This window comes from Notamacropus eugenii, chromosome 2, assembly GCF_028372415.1.
Source record: "Notamacropus eugenii isolate mMacEug1 chromosome 2, mMacEug1.pri_v2, whole genome shotgun sequence".
Lineage (NCBI taxonomy): Eukaryota > Metazoa > Chordata > Mammalia > Diprotodontia > Macropodidae > Notamacropus > Notamacropus eugenii.
In genome coordinates this window covers 305036344-305052153 of record NC_092873.1, presented here as the reverse complement: position 1 = coordinate 305052153, position 15810 = coordinate 305036344, and the positions used below count along the sequence as shown (strand labels likewise).

The window sequence follows — 15810 nt, the reverse complement described above, 5'->3', positions numbered from 1 at the left end:
AATAGGAAAAAGCAAGGAACATGAAGGAAGTTTTAAAGAAGAATATGTCTTATATGGTGAAAAGGGTCATATTCTATGTTCACTGAAAGACTAAGATAAAATCAAAACAGAAGTGACATAGGTTAGACATCAGAAGCAAGAGTCAGTTCCCTCTGCTCCAACGTAAGGCATTAGCTAGTAGAGGTAAGTAGAATGTACAAAAACCCCTTTACTCTACTCAAATTTTTATTATCTTCTGACACTCACCTCAGTGGAAGTGGTCAAAGATTTTTTGAAGGTTGACTGTACTGTAAAATACAAAACAAAAACACAGACATAAGTACATGCTAGACGACATGCATACACACATGCACAATATTTCTTGCTTAAAAACACTAAAAATCAATGTTTGACCCTAGCATGACAGTAAGCTCCAATCACTTCTTCATTAATTCTAGATGCTAATTCCCTTTTAGGAACCTTGTACCCAATACCTTGTATCCAATACACAATTTTTAGATCATTCTCTTTTTTAGTATACATCCTTCTTACACTGAACTCAGACTCTCTCTGAAAAAATCTAATTATTCTCTAAACACAAAGTCAGTGGCTCTGACTTGACACCAAATAGGAAAGAGGAGAGACAGGAAATATCCCAATATTCCTAGAGAACCAAGAGCTGAACTAGTCTATACCCATGTTCAAAGTAGGCTGTCACTGCACATTCGTCTTCTGATAAAATCCCTCAGAACTTCAGGGAATATCTTCTTGGGCATCCATGATCTTTTTGTTCAATACAAATGAGAATAACACGTTACTTATGAGGAGAGGGTTAGGTTAGTACAGATTATGGTGAAATAGAACTAAGAACTGGAAGGAAAGAAAGGGTACGATGGAAAACACTGGTTCTCAAACATTTTAGTCTCAGGAAACCTTTACACTCTTAAAAATGATTGATTACTTCTCAAAGAGCTTTTGTTCATGTGTATTATATCTACTGATATTTACCACATTAGAAATTAAAACATCAGTTCTGATTTCATGGACCCCTTGAAAGCGTCTCAGGGAACCCCCAGATCGCACTTTGAAAACCACTGACGTAGAGGAACTTAGGGGATATAGGAACTGTTTAGGATTTTTATATCCTGTCCTAGTTTATTGTACTAATGTCAATTAATTGAAAGATGTAAGTAGTTTATGTTTAAAATTCATTCTTTCAAGAAATACTGAGTGCCTGCTAAGGACAAACTTTATATTTGAATTTCAATTTATGGCTTTTTCATCCATTTGATTTAGGAAAAATGTGAAACAATTATCTTTAGAAAATGGTTCCAGTCCTACACCTATGAATAGGTAAGCTTGCCACCCTCACCTTTACTCACATGCCAATCAAGAAAAGAAAGAAGCCAAAGCAAAGCCAGGATGACAGAGAGTTTCTGCACTTGGGGAAAAAACAGAACTTTAAGCTATATTTATCTTCAGGGTTTACTCAATCATTTCTTTGGCCTACTTCTGAAGAATCTGAAGTGGAAAAGTTTAAATATATCTTAAAAAAATAAGTAAATGGTAAGTCCAAATATGATGGCAATTCAGGAATGAAAATGAAGACCTGAGAGAAAGAAAAAGAGAGGGAGATCCGGGGATACTTAGGGAAAAAATACATCTAATTATATAAATCAGACAATTTAGATTTGAGGACCAGACAAGACTGAGGGAAGAGGTTCTGACTCAATACTGGCTGCAGGCTAAGTGTTTACAGTCCCACAAGGCAGAGCAACAGAATTTTCCTCTCCATAGACAGGCTAGAGGCCAACAAATTAGAACAGATGGTTCTCATTCCTCTCTTCCCAAAAAAGCTAAGAGCTGGTACCAGTTCTTATTCTTAACATTTCTATGTTGGTAAGAAGACATGCTACACAAAATAAAACGTGGCAATATGAAAAATATAGACTCCCTTCACTCCCAGATCTAAAAAAAACTTCATGTCCCTGTAAATCCTTCACCTTTTCCATATCAGACCAATTTTTACAAAAAAATAACTTAATTTGGGTGAATACCAAAGTTAGTTTGAGACTTGAGGGCCTAGATTAAGGATTACAAAGAAAGCTGAGAGGCAGCACGTTTACATTTTGATTGTAAATCTGCTACTGACTTTCTCAATTTAGTGGCTAAGCCTTTGAAAAAAGATAAAAGTTATAATTCTTGGATGGGAGGAGTAAAATACTGAGCATGAATTCTAATGCGGAAAGGATGGGTCAAGGAGCAAAGTCTGAAGTTCATCTCCCATGTAAACACTCAAGAATTTGTACGGAGCATCTTGAAGTCTTAGTTTCTCTCAAACTCACTCTTTAATCCTCAAGTTAGAATTTATTCTACTTTGAGCATGGAGAGAGATGTCCAAATAAGACAAACAAAAGGAGAGCTAAATCTTGAAAAAGCTGGTCAGTCCCAATGATGACTCCAGAGGATCATGACGAAACATGTTACCCACATCTTGATAAGTGGTAGATTCAGGGTGCAGATTGAAGTATCTAATTTTCAGAAATGGCCAATGCAAAAATTTGTTTTGTTTGACCATGTATGTTACAAAGGTTCTGTTTTGCTTTCTTTCCTCCTTCCTTTCACTGGGGGGAGGAAGGAAAATGAGAGGGAGAGAAAGAGGCGGGGAGAGAGAGAGAGAAAACTTGACAGTTCAAGGCCAATTTTGTGGTTCACACCCTTTCATAGTATTCACATAACATGTACCAACCAGATCTAGAGCTGCAATCCTAGACAATGCCTAAGATTGGTGGGAAGATTCCATCCAATGATGCCTTTTTTCTCTCCTTTTTTCAGCTGGGATACTGCAGCTGCAGAGCTGGGGTTCATCCCAGGAAGCTTGCAGCTGTAAGGGGAAGAAAGGGGACTGCCAGGTGCTAAATAATGGCCCTCAGATCAAATGGCACTTGGAGAACAGGACTGACTCTTCTCTCTGCCGGAAGTTATGTCCCTAGGAAACTGATTAGAGTGCCAAGCTATGGAGGAAGGATAGAAAAAAGAGAAAACCTACAGGATTTTGCTAATGCTACTAACAAAGACTCAATGCTGCAATCCAGATTAGTGCAGAGGCCTGATGGACACTGGATTGCCAATACTGGGCACCATCTGCTATGGACTGCCCACTTAGCCCATCTTAATCAACTTGAGCTGGTCTATCGAGGAAATCCCAAAGCTGGAGCAGGCAATATCATTGCACCTGTCCTCTTCACAACTGAGCCTTCTTTCCTCTGTCCTCTGTGGGAAATGATCTCAAAAGAGAAATTGTTAAAAATGCCAACTCAGCATGGCAATACCAGCTTGATACTTCCAGCTGAATGGTATTTGATCTGAAATAGTATACCATTTGACTTGGGAGGAGAGGAGAGATTTAATCCCTTTGCGAAAGACCAAATTTCTTTGAGTAGGACATTGATTTCCTGTTGCCTTTCCTCAAATACCTTCTGATAAGGGCACAACCATCCCAGTATACTCTCTTATTGAATGGGGAACTCAGAAAAAGGTGTGGAATGGAGGTAAACATATGAAGTGACCTTTCCCAAATAGGAAAGGAGATCTTATTTTTTTCCTCCTAAAATGATAAAATATTGTTATTAAGTTTTTCAGATTAGCATCAATCCAAAAACTGAAGTGTAGGAAGCTTTGGAAGAACTTAGCACAAATTTCAACCTATGAAGGAGGTAGGTATCAGTAAACTAGACATACTAGTGACTACTTCAGCCAGAAAGGCTGCAGAGTTAGTCTGAGCAAAGCTTGATCTCACTCTATTCTACCACCACATCCCAGTAGTCTCAAAGATGAAATATTTTTTGCTCCTCTTCACCACCATTACTGTGGCTTCTCTATAACTTTCTACTCTGCGATACTGAATCATCCTCCTAAAAAGACCTTCTTTGATACATTTTCAGAACTAGTTTCTTCATAATGCTATGTGGGAACAGGATGAGAGGGAAGTTTACAAAGTTTCCAAGAAGACTTTTAGGGAGTTACCAACTTAAGAAAAAGAAGATATGACCGTGATAATTTCGGGACAATTAATACAATGGAATATGTGGCCCATAGGACAAGAAAGAGAACAGGATGCATATACAACCAGAAAGAAGCAAAACTGAAAGCATAATCCCAGCAGGAAGACTAACAATTCCTAGGTCAATGATTCTCATCAGTAGTGTTGAAGTAAGATTTGGGGAGATGTTTTGTAGGTTCATAGACCTTGGAGAAAACAAGCTTTGAAGGTTCCTTAAAAGTGCTTAGTTTGTAGGTATCAACAACCCCTTCATCTAAGAGTGTTGTGATCAGGCACAGAACAGAGAAGCGAAAAGGGCAGAAACTATGAAATTCTTCACTAGCAGCACATTTAGCAATATAATAAGTAAGAGTCAGCCAGGAACTCTGCACTCTAAGAGACTCATGTCAATGAGATACTAAGACAACAGCTGGTTAAGACTCATTACCATTGACTTAGAACTTAATTGCAATGCAAGGACTTAAAATATTCCCAATGGTCTCTTAAGGCAAAATGCCTTCCACATCCAGAGAAAGAGCTATGGAATCCGATCGCAGAATGTAGCAGATCATTTTCTTTTGTATTACATTTTGGTTGGTTTTATGATTTCTCCCACTTTAATTCTTCTATGCGACATGACTAGGTGAAAATGTATTTAATAGGAATGTATGTGTAGAACCCATAAAACCCATGTAAAACCCATATAAAAAAATGCCGACTTGGGGAGGGAGGGGGGAAAAAATCTAAGTTATATGGAAGTGATTGTAGAACACTGAAAACAAATAAAATAACAATAATAATAAAAAAGACTCATTACCATCCCTAGATGCATTCAGGATACACCTAAGGCCACTGCCAACACTTCCACTTCTATTCCACTAAGGCTTATGTAACATAGAGGATGTCCCTGCCTCCTTAAGTTTGACAAAAGGAAAACAAGTAGAAAAGAGTTCGTATTGTGTCAGCATTGGCAGGAAGTAGTGATTCAGTGACAGAGACAATGAAGGTCTCTCATATAGGACCCTAAGTAATGGTGTGCTACACCCGGCTACAAAGCTTCCCTAAACTCTTGAAACTGCACGAGTAAAAGCCAGCACTGGTATAGGCAAGGTCCTCACCTATTTTATGTCCATCTAGCCTACGCTGACTTTCATCAAGAAGTATGATGCACAACTGTGTTATTCTTCATAGCATCTGCAAGACAAAGAGATGTAGGACATACCAGCTATTGTATTCAAAGTCACTACTGTGGGACCTTCTAATCTCAAGTGCTTTGACAGTGCTATCAAGCCCCTGAGCAGGGACTTTACCCCAAAGACCAAGGTAATTGACAAAGAAGATGCTAAAGAAGCCAGAATGTAACCTGGGGTATGTAGAATGATCTCAGTAATAGTATCTCACAGGGTTGGGAGGTACCAATAACAGTAACCTCATATTTGTAACTTGAAGAATATAAAACACTTATCTATTTTGATTCTAACAACAACTCTGTGATAGGAACTCATTTTACAGAAAATTTAAAAAGCTGATAGTTTAAATGGCTTATGGGAAGTCACACAGATAATAAGTGGTGGAATTGGAACTCGAACTAAGGTCTTTTGGTTCAATCTAGTGGTCATTCTAGTGCCATGGCTGCTTGATGAAGCTGGAATATTTTTGTGAAAGTGCTTTGACAATTGCAAAGCGGGGGAAAAAACTGTACTCATTCTCCACAATTGTGTGGTACACATATTAAGGCCCAGTGCGAATAAAGCCCAGTATTTTCCTTCCATGAACTCCTTTATCTTGTAACCACCTCATTTTTTTTTTTACATTGTCTTCCCTATTAGAATAGAAGTTCTATGAGGGCACAGACTGTGGGGTTTTTGCCTTCCTCTCTATTGCCAGCTGTTCATACAGTTCCTGGAACCTAATAAATGCTTGTTGACTTAACTACATCCCGTTGTACCACTTTTAGGGGCCCTATCTCATTTTGACTAGTACTATGTTTATATACTTTTCTCATCTCTCTCCTCAACCAACAGCCCTAGAATTTAAGGGTAAGGTGTCAATTATTCCTTCCCCCACCCCCATCCCAACACTGAGCACAGAATAGTGAACATGGTAGGAACTTCATAAATATTTGTTGAAGGAAGGAAAAGAGGAGGGAAAAAACTAACAAACCACATTTCTTAAAAGGAAAGGAAGGTGGGAGGGAGAAAAATAAAAGAAGCTAAGAAATGAAGAAGGATGGAAGATCTACCTAGACAAGGTGGTAGAATGTGACAACAACTGTCTTGTATCACTCCGTGTAGTGGGCTGCTTTGCCCTGTCTTTCCTGGTTGTTCCCAACATGCCTTCAGGGATCCTACTTTATTAATAGGCCCTGAAGTACATTTCAGCGGACTAGATATAGAGACTTTATTGGAAACAAATATGAAGCTAAGACAAGTTGGCTACTTTACAAAAACATGGAGTGGCTACAAATAGCCTGTTTTGGCCAAAGGAGTGGATGACAGTGTCAGTCCCAATGAATCAGAATTCTAGGCCCTTGATATAGAGGGTAGAGGAAAAAAAAAAACTAGATGAGCAGTCTGCAACCCTTCTGGGTTACCAATCATTTATTTTAGGAGAATGCTACTTCTCAGTTACCTATAGCTAAATCAGCTAATGACAGCTGGCTTTAAAAAAATACACCAAGTTGGAAGTTTGGCTCCATGAGTTCCACAGGATGCTGCTTACCCATTCCTAAGCTAAAACAAGAAAGATTCTTGAAATCATTGCACCACAAAGCTGGAAGAGAATTTAAGAGATTCCAATCCTTACATTTTACATATAAGGCAATTGAGGCCTGAATACATTCAGTACCTTCCCCAAGATCTCATAGCTAGTCAGCAGTAAAAACATGAGCCCAATCTATGAATCCCCTGGTCTAGTACTTTTCACACCTTCTTTTCATGCCTTCTCAACTTCCTAGCCCTGGTGTGGGGCAAGGTGCTCCAACTGGACTACTCTAGCAAAATGCTGGGGTTCAAAAATCCGAAAACTGGAAGGAATAAGCTGATGACACATTTTTCGATCACTTCAAGGCTCCTCGTGCCCTAGAAGGTCAGTTTCAGCAACAGAAGAACAAACACAATTCTCTGCCCTCAACTCTTTTCAGTGAAATCAACAACCAATATCCTGTATGTTCTGTGTGACAGCAGAAAGTTTCTTTAATCAAAAAGAATAAAAACCAGGCAGGTTCCCCTCCCTCCTCTTCCACCAGTTAAACTGAAGAACTATCTTTGTTATTATACAAGAAAGTGCTTTTTTTCTGCCACTTCTGCATATGAAGGGGCAGTTTCTCATTTTCTCCAGAAGTGAGGGAATGGCTTGAAGCTGACAACCTTGAAGCTGGAGAGTAAAATTCCCAAGTGCCACAAACAGAGAGGAAAAGAATTTTTGCCTTGATAATGAGAATCATTAATTTTAAAAATAATAGAAATAGTTCCTTCCTCTGAGATTGTAGATTCTGCCTGGGTTTGGTACCTATGTTTGCATTGCTTACTGCAGCAAAAAGCATAATGCTTTCAGCTCTTTTGCAAACATCTAGAAACATTTCTGCTGATCAGAGCATGACTTCCAACCTTCTTCCCCAAATAATAAATGGAACAGCAGTGAATTTAATCAAAAAGGCTTTTTACCATTTTACCAACACAATCTTATCTATTATTGTGGAAGAGACACAAAAGAGGGAACTCTTAAATACCAAAATGTTTACAGATTACTTAAAATTGACTGAGTGAAGTATAAAACTTTGGCACTATTCTCTAGTTTCAGAGGATTGTGTAGAGGAACTGTCAGCACGTCAACCAATCCTATACTAGGGAGTTCATTAACGAAATGGGGAGGGGAGGTCTCCCCAGCTAGACAGGGGTTGACAAACTACAGTTCAAGGACCAAATCCAGCTGACTTTTTTGAATGGCCTATGAGCCATGAATGGTTTTTTCATTTTTTAAAAGAGCCAGAATCCTCAGATGGTCCAATCCCTGGATTACTGGGTTCATTGCCAAATTAGTTAACACACAAATTTTCTTGTTAATAAAACCAACAAAGCCTTTCTAAGCAATGAAGAGAGCAGGGGAAATTAGATAGCCAGGAGAGGTAGGGCAGAGAAACAGGCTGTTGGAACAGTGAGAATGATGCTCCAAAAAGACTCCAGGGTAAACAAAAGGGAGGCACTGGCAGATGGGAGATGGAGGAGTTGGGAATAGCAGTTCACATTGTATTAGAGAACTGTAAGTGAAGATACTTTTAAATTAGGAAGGGACTTTTTTTCCTCCTCAAGAGGCATGATGGAAGGGAGAAGAGCAAGGAAGCTTTGGACAAATGTGCTTACAAAATCCTTCATTCATAGCCCTTTTAGGGAGGACTATACTCTACCACATCACATTCCAAGAACCTGATATGGTTATGGGGAAGGGGAGCTGATTGCTAGTTACTGTGGGGAGCTCATGCCTCAATAAGCACAGATATGCATCAGGTCTACCTCTCTTACGGGTGGCCCCACAGCACAGAAAGTGGAAACCTAAATGAGGAAAGAGAGAAAGTTATCATAAACTGAGGAGTTTCTACTTGCTTACAGTAGAATGAACACTTTAAAAGATTCTAAAAGCTTAAACTAAGAAAAGGCAAACAGATTAAGTCCTACGGACCAATTTTCAGATGTGGAATAACTTTTGATATTGAATGTGCCATATTCAAAAGACCAGAAGTCAAGGAAAAGCTTTGGCAGAAAGATTCCTTGAGCAGACAAAATACCCTCACTCCAACCCAAGAATCACATTTTTCCTTTGAGAAATTTTGGACAGATGCTTTCCATTCTAGGAAGTTTGCAGGTCTGTGTCCACCATTCATTCTCTACCAGGTGATCACTATTTCAGTTACACAGCACACATGCTGAATTTGGCTTCCATTAAACTAAACTCATAAACCTGCCGCCTGGCTGCTCCAAAGCTGGTACAAGAAGGGGCAAAAACCAACAGAAAATGTCCAAAGTGCTACTGATACTTTGGGACTCCAAAGATGCCCAACTTTACATGATTCACACACACTCAACACCCTGCTTTTGATGCCATCTAAAGTGACCGGTAAACAAACCCACCTGAGAACTTATCATACTAGGGTTGCTCCAAAAGTATATTATACACACAGTTTCCCAGTCATCAGGACAACATTGATACTTTCCTATCAAAACAGGGATAAACAAGTCAATCATTTAATCTCAATGTATTTCCTGAACTGTAACACTTAGACTAAATGTTCCAGTACAAATAACACAGGATTATTAAATGTTGCCAATATAACCTCAGAAAACATTTGTGTCAACCAGATCAAGTCCCAAACTGCTCATACTCTTTTCTCTCTGCAAAAGACAAAACTGTGTATCGTCCCATCACAGAACAGTTTTTAAAAATCATTTAGTCCTAGTTTTAAGATTGATCTAAATTTTGGTTCCTGACCCCACCCAAAGCTGTGTTTGCAGAGCAACAGACACTACTTTCCACATGGAAGGATTGGTTTCAAGTCACTTGGCAAAATGTGTATTTGTGTGGAATCACAGTCATAACTTTATATAAATGTACCTACTGTTGCTGAGCTCCTGAAAGTTCAGACTCAATTTTGGGAGAAAGGAGAGAAAGAGATGAGGAAAACAAGAAGTTCAAAAGTAATATCAAGAGATGTGATAAATGCAGACTTGAGAGAGGGAAAAAGGGAACTGAGTGTCAAAAGAAAAGATGACTGAAACAAAGATGGTTTTACAGGCAGTAGATATGTCTGCAATGAGTGTTATTTCAATGTGTAGAGCAAAACAGAGCTGGCCTTAATACTGGAGCCTCTCCCTGTGTTTTCAGGGCAGAAGCATTTCCGTAGGAGATGAAATGACATCATCTACCAGCAGAAAAACTAAGAGCTTGTGTGTGGTCAACTTCAATATTTGCAGTATGTATGTGTATACATACACATATACATAGAAAATTTTGGGAAACTGCAGGCCACACAGATACGTATTCCTCAAACTCCTGAAATTATAGCCTAGTTCCCAAACTGATCATAGAAGAAGCTATCCCAGAGAATTACAAGGCAATTTTTAATTGGGTTTCAAAGGTACCAATGATTCCTGCATAGGTCAGATAGAAGCAAAAGAAACCTAATGATTGAACTGCCAATGGTCTCTCATCTGACACTGCAGAACACTTTAAAACAAATCAGTCAAATAATCAAGAAAGTCATTTATTTACTGGTCAAATTCTCTGGAGGAATAGCACTGTTCTAGTTATGTGCAATCTGGGTAGTCATTCTCTTTATCCTTTCAGAGGTGGGAGGCACAATATGTTCTCTGCCTCAAAAAAAAAACCCCTCACAACTCTATCTTAAATGCCAGTCTGCCTTCTGAGAAGTGTAGCTGTGCACAGCTCAAGGAAAAAGTGTTAAGAAAAGAACCCCCCCCCACTTCCACATGTGATAATGACTGACCAAAAACATATCATAGACAAAAATTAAACTTAGCTCAATGAAAATTTTCTTTTTTCTAAGAATGCATGATGATATTCAAAAGATTAGGATGTTTTTAAAGAACAAATCTATAAACCAAGTTAGCCTGATAATTCTGGGGTTAGCTTAGCTGACAGAGAGGAGTCAATGCCTGTAAAGTATGTGTGTATGTCGGGGAAGAAGGGAATGGTCTAAAAACCAGTCTGACAACCCTAGCAGGCCTATGCTCCTTCAACAACTCCACCAATAACTAGCTGTGTGATCCTAAAAATTCCCTTCTTTGGACATAGTTCCCTCACCTGTAACAAAAAAAAAAAAAAAAAAAGAAATCAGTCTAGGTCTCCAGTCTCTTTTCTAGCTCTAACATTATTTCTCTTTTTGTAGGAGAGAATTAAGGTTCTCAGTTCTAACATTTGTTCTCCTTGGCACCAAAACTCTGTCCAAGGCTTTCAATAAACCCTCATCCCTCCCATAAAGGTCTGTTGAATGGCTCCTAGCCAAGAGACATTTAACATTTCTGGCCCATTGCCTCTTCAATCACCATTCCCAAACACAGATCCAACTCCCTTGGGGAAACAATCAATTTAAGATTGTAATATATGCATGCTCAGCATTTAGCAAAGTGCCTCATATACTCAACAAATGTTTGTTGAAGTAAAGTCTAACTCTTGAAAATGTCAGAGTGAACTACATGATTGGCAAAAACTGTCCCAAATATGTCCTACAGTTCAAAATAGGACAAGAATGGTAACCAAATTGTCACTATTGTCTCTATGATCAGATTCCTGTAATATAGGCCTCTGATTCTTACTATGTATAATATGTCATCAACAAGAATCTTGAGGATTATCAGACCTATTTGCAACTCTGCTTAGGAAAACTAACACACCTAATTATTAAGTATATCTCCTGAAATTCTATCCTGCTTCACACACCCATCTCTTCTTTCCCTCTTTCCTGACCTGGTGCTTGCTTAGATTGTAAATTCACTTAGTAGTCAGGCACATAGTACAAGATATAGTAACAATGGGATTTCCCAGAATCTGATAATCTTTTCAACAGAAGCTTCCTTATGATGTCAAAAGACAATAAGAGACCCAATAATAAAATGTCCATAAGCAATATATTCTGCATAATGGCAGATCCACTGACTAGAGGAAAACAAATGAATCTTGAAGCAGGATTTAAAAGTGGGAGGAGAAGGAACAGAAAAGTCAACTGCAAAGTGAAATGAACAAAACAGGACACCTAGAAAGAGGAAACTAAACTTACTTTTTTGATGGAAAAGGGTGGGGAAGTGGGACCCAGTATAGGAAATGGTTGGGTAAGAGCTTCTATTCTCTAGGAAACATCAAACAGCTGAGTGGTGAAAGGCTGGACTTGGAGCACAGCAGAATGGAGATTCCTATTCCTAGGGTATTGTAAAGCACCACATAACCAGAAACACCCTAGTTGAGAGGGAAAGAAAAAGGAGAAAGAGAGACTGGGGACTCTGGTAACTTGGGAGTTTATTCAGTATCAAAAGGGGTATTCTGACACCTCCCAAAGAAAGCACTTGGCAGGTTTACCAGAGAAAAGAACCCCTTCCCTGCCTTGATCTGTTATCATCTATAGTTCAGCTTCAAAGGCTTTAATTTCCTTTATGCTCCCAAAAGATTAGTTTTTAAAGAACAGTTGTTATGCAGTGGATAGCCAAAGGTATTATCAGTCGTTTTATATCAGCTCAAAAAAAACCTCCAAAGATCGGACCAAAAATAAAAAGTATAGCAGGACATTCTGGCACTCAAACTTAGTTCACAATTAAGTTCCTAATCAATCAGGCAGAGAGAGAGAGAGAGAGAGAGAGAGAGAGAGAGAGAGAGAGAGAGAGAGAGAGTGTGTGTGTGTGTGTGTGTGTGTGTCTCTGTGTGTCTGTGTGTCTGTGTGTCTGTGTGTGTCTGTGTGTGTAGGATCCATTCACCAAACCTGTCAATGAACCTAAGAACCAAAATGTATAAATGGTTAAGTCAGAAACAATGGAAACCTAATACCAAATCTGCATTTCCTTTAACACTCTTAATATGCCAACAAGGAAAAGGAACTAAACTTCTCCATGGTCAATTATTGCCCTCTCTTTAAAAAAAAAAATTAAACAAAAAACCTTTTTTGACCCTCAAAATTCCAGTGTCTTTTTTTTTTTTTAAAGTGGATAGCTATGTAGAATTAGAAGGATTCTAAAGTAGGTCTCTAAAAGTGCATTGGATTAAGTTCTAGATAGTATACATTTACAAATTTAATTTTTCCTGTTAGGTTTCACTAAGAAGATGGCTCACTTAAGTCTAAACTTTTCACTCATAAGAAAGCAAAATAGGAGGAGGAGAGAGTCTGTCCGGTCACCCTAGAAATTGCTTAAGATCTATACAGTGAACACTGACAAAAAAAATTCTCAACAAGAATGGCTGCACTATGGGGTTATCAGATTACAGCACAGTTTACTGGTTGGGCACAGCTAGAGAGAACAAAGGCATCCCAGCCATAGATGGATGAGTGGGCCTCAACGAAAAAGTCCCAAACAAAAGTGACCTAATGTCATGTCCTCTGGATGGAATCAAGAATGGAGCAGGTCATTTAGTATTCCTGATGTTCTGAATGGTGACAATTTCAGACATATGTTGTGATGACTGTTTAGAAAGCACTGCTCACCAGACAAGGTTGCTGTTCTGGCCCTTCAGGAATCAAAAGGAGCTACAGTTCATGGATATCTAAGAAATAAAATGCATTCCCACAGGAGTCAGACTTTACTTTATCACTCTATGTTTATTTCAGGTGACCTGATTCCACTCACCTCCAAAATCATGCCCGTAAGAGGGAAGATTTGACCCCTTTCAATAATTGCAGTGAAGGTTCTAGTATATTTTAACGCTTTGATGGACTACGACAAGCTGGAAACAAAGATTGGGATATAGATATCACATATCTGTATAGATATCTGTCACACTAGTGTGTGACAGATGGCTGCACTGTCAGCACGGGTACATCATCTTTAATTTTATTAAGATGGTGTCAGTATGCCAAAACACAAAGACTGAAGGGAAGGAGAAAATCTCTCATATAAACCAAAAAGTTCAAGCAAAATAAAATGACAAACTCTCACCGCTACTCATTAACAAAATGTAAGAATGAACCTGACAGTAGCTGATGTAAGGTATTTGCCAGTCATTGTCTTCCCAAAATCCAAAAATGTTAATTACCCTACTAGGAAGAGATGTTAAGCAACTCTTACAGATTATGATTTGCTACACCCTGTATTTCAGTTTGTTAACTGGTCATTAGGGAGCAGCTCAGGCCTGATGGACAAACAATCTGAAAGCAGGCAGGAGACTGAATTCTAAGGTTTAATAATGATGGAGACCAACATTCTTTTGCACAGTGGCCCTTCCTGACTGGGAGAGCAAAGCTTTTCAACACCCACAGAGTGAAAAGTGGCTCCTCTGCAAGGGTCCCCCAAAGCCAGCTCTCCCTTCACTTCAGCTTGAGTCTTGCTAGAAAACACTGCCTATGGAATTCCAGAGTTCTACTGAATGAAGAGCATTAAAATGGAAAAATGACCAGTTTATTTCAGGGGAAAAAAAGAATACATGTTGTGGTCCCAGAATGTCATCTCATAAATATTTAGGAAATCGTAAGTTATCTCCTCTTTATGTCAATTTCCCGGGAGCCAGAGATACAATTATCTTCTCCAATCACACACAAAATCTCTTTCTTATTGGCTTTTTGGCACTAGGATCAAGCTTCTGAAAAACACATGCATGGAAGGAATGACACCATTAGATTAAAACCAAAAGTACCCATATACATCTAAATATATAAAAATGCATCATGCTACATTTGGGCACAAGCATGCCTCTCACCTCAAATTTTCAGACACATTATAGGAAGCAAAATAATTTTAAAAGTAAAAATAGTTTGGCAGAAACTTTTGAAATAATTTGCCAGAGAAAAGAAAGGGAAGAAATTACATAATTATATAAAGGGCTTTTTAAAAAAGACACACAATTTTAAGCTGAATGTTTTCATACCCATTAAAACGTGTGGCAAAGTACAACCCAAATCTAACAATTGACTTTCTGGTAAAAACAGGAGAGTTAACAATACATAAACATTTCTTTTTTTAACTTCCAGCTGACAGAAAACAACACTGACCACAGGACACAAGGCCCACAAGGTTAACAGGTGTAAACTAGTAATATAGATTGAAGGCTAGAATTAGGATTCTATGTAGCAGGAAAAAAGGGGTGAGGATAGGGGGGAAAGTATCATTAAATGACAAACAGGTGTTTCCTCCTTATTGTTAAACCTATTCATCTGGTCAATCTCTCCAAAAAAGAGTATTAATCAAAGTTTTGGAACACGAACATATGCTCTCATAGGTAATCCAGCAGTAACAGACCCCACTTTTTTTTTTTCTATCTAATTAATGACAAGTCTGATTAAAGACCATATATAACTATTCTATTTTTCCCTATTTGGAGGATCAGACTTCCGGCCAAGGACGGACCGAAGGCAGTCATTTTCGAAGTGTCCCTCCTCAAGCTCAAAGTGACTCCCCAAAATATGTGCAACATAAATAAAACTTCGGCTAATGAAATGTCTAAGGCTTTGTATTCAGCTATTCAGTTTCTATTAAGAGTGTGAAAGCTAGGTCCCTGAAGACCATCTGATCTATTCAAAATTGGAAGGGGGTTGGGAGACCAAGAAGGGGCAATCAGCACACGGACATCACCAGATTTTAGGTAAAGCAACCAACATCCAGCAGCATTCCCAGCTCAGTAGAGGTGGCAACAACACCCCATTCCACACCATCCAAAGAAGATGCTGCCACCCTAAGTTTTCTTACAGATTTTGCATCAATCCCCAGGCTTTCGCACCATCCCTTTCCAATCCCTGACTCACATCCCCTTCCTCCCCCAACACCACACACTTTCCCTCCCACATACTGTCTGCTGTTTTTTCTTCTGGGCTCCTCACAACCTGCTGTTCAGCCCACTCCCAATCTCCCCCAAGTCCTTCGGCCTGTCCCGAGATCTTCCCTCTTCAGGGGGCTCCTTCACCAAGCCTGACCTCCCCCCGCGGATCCCCAAAGACACACTGCCTATCCTTTCGCCCCCTCCCCACCTCCCACCCATCAATCCTCCCTCCCAAAACTCGGGTACAACCTGAGGCCCCCACCTTTGTCTGCCTATCAGACCCTCTTTTGGAGACCCCGATTTCTCGCACTCCTCGAGGGGGTCCT

General features: G+C 39.2%; 1 protein-coding gene across 1 annotated transcript in view; it reads right to left on the bottom strand.

Moving 5' to 3' along the window:
• The window catches only part of LOC140522996 (putative PIP5K1A and PSMD4-like protein), a 49375-nt gene that overhangs the window by 32694 nt on the left and 871 nt on the right, over positions 1-15810 (bottom strand). The window contains exon 2 of the mRNA XM_072638108.1: positions 247-287. Within this exon, the coding sequence (XP_072494209.1) occupies positions 247-287 (41 nt within the window). The remainder of the gene's footprint in view (positions 1-246; positions 288-15810) is intronic.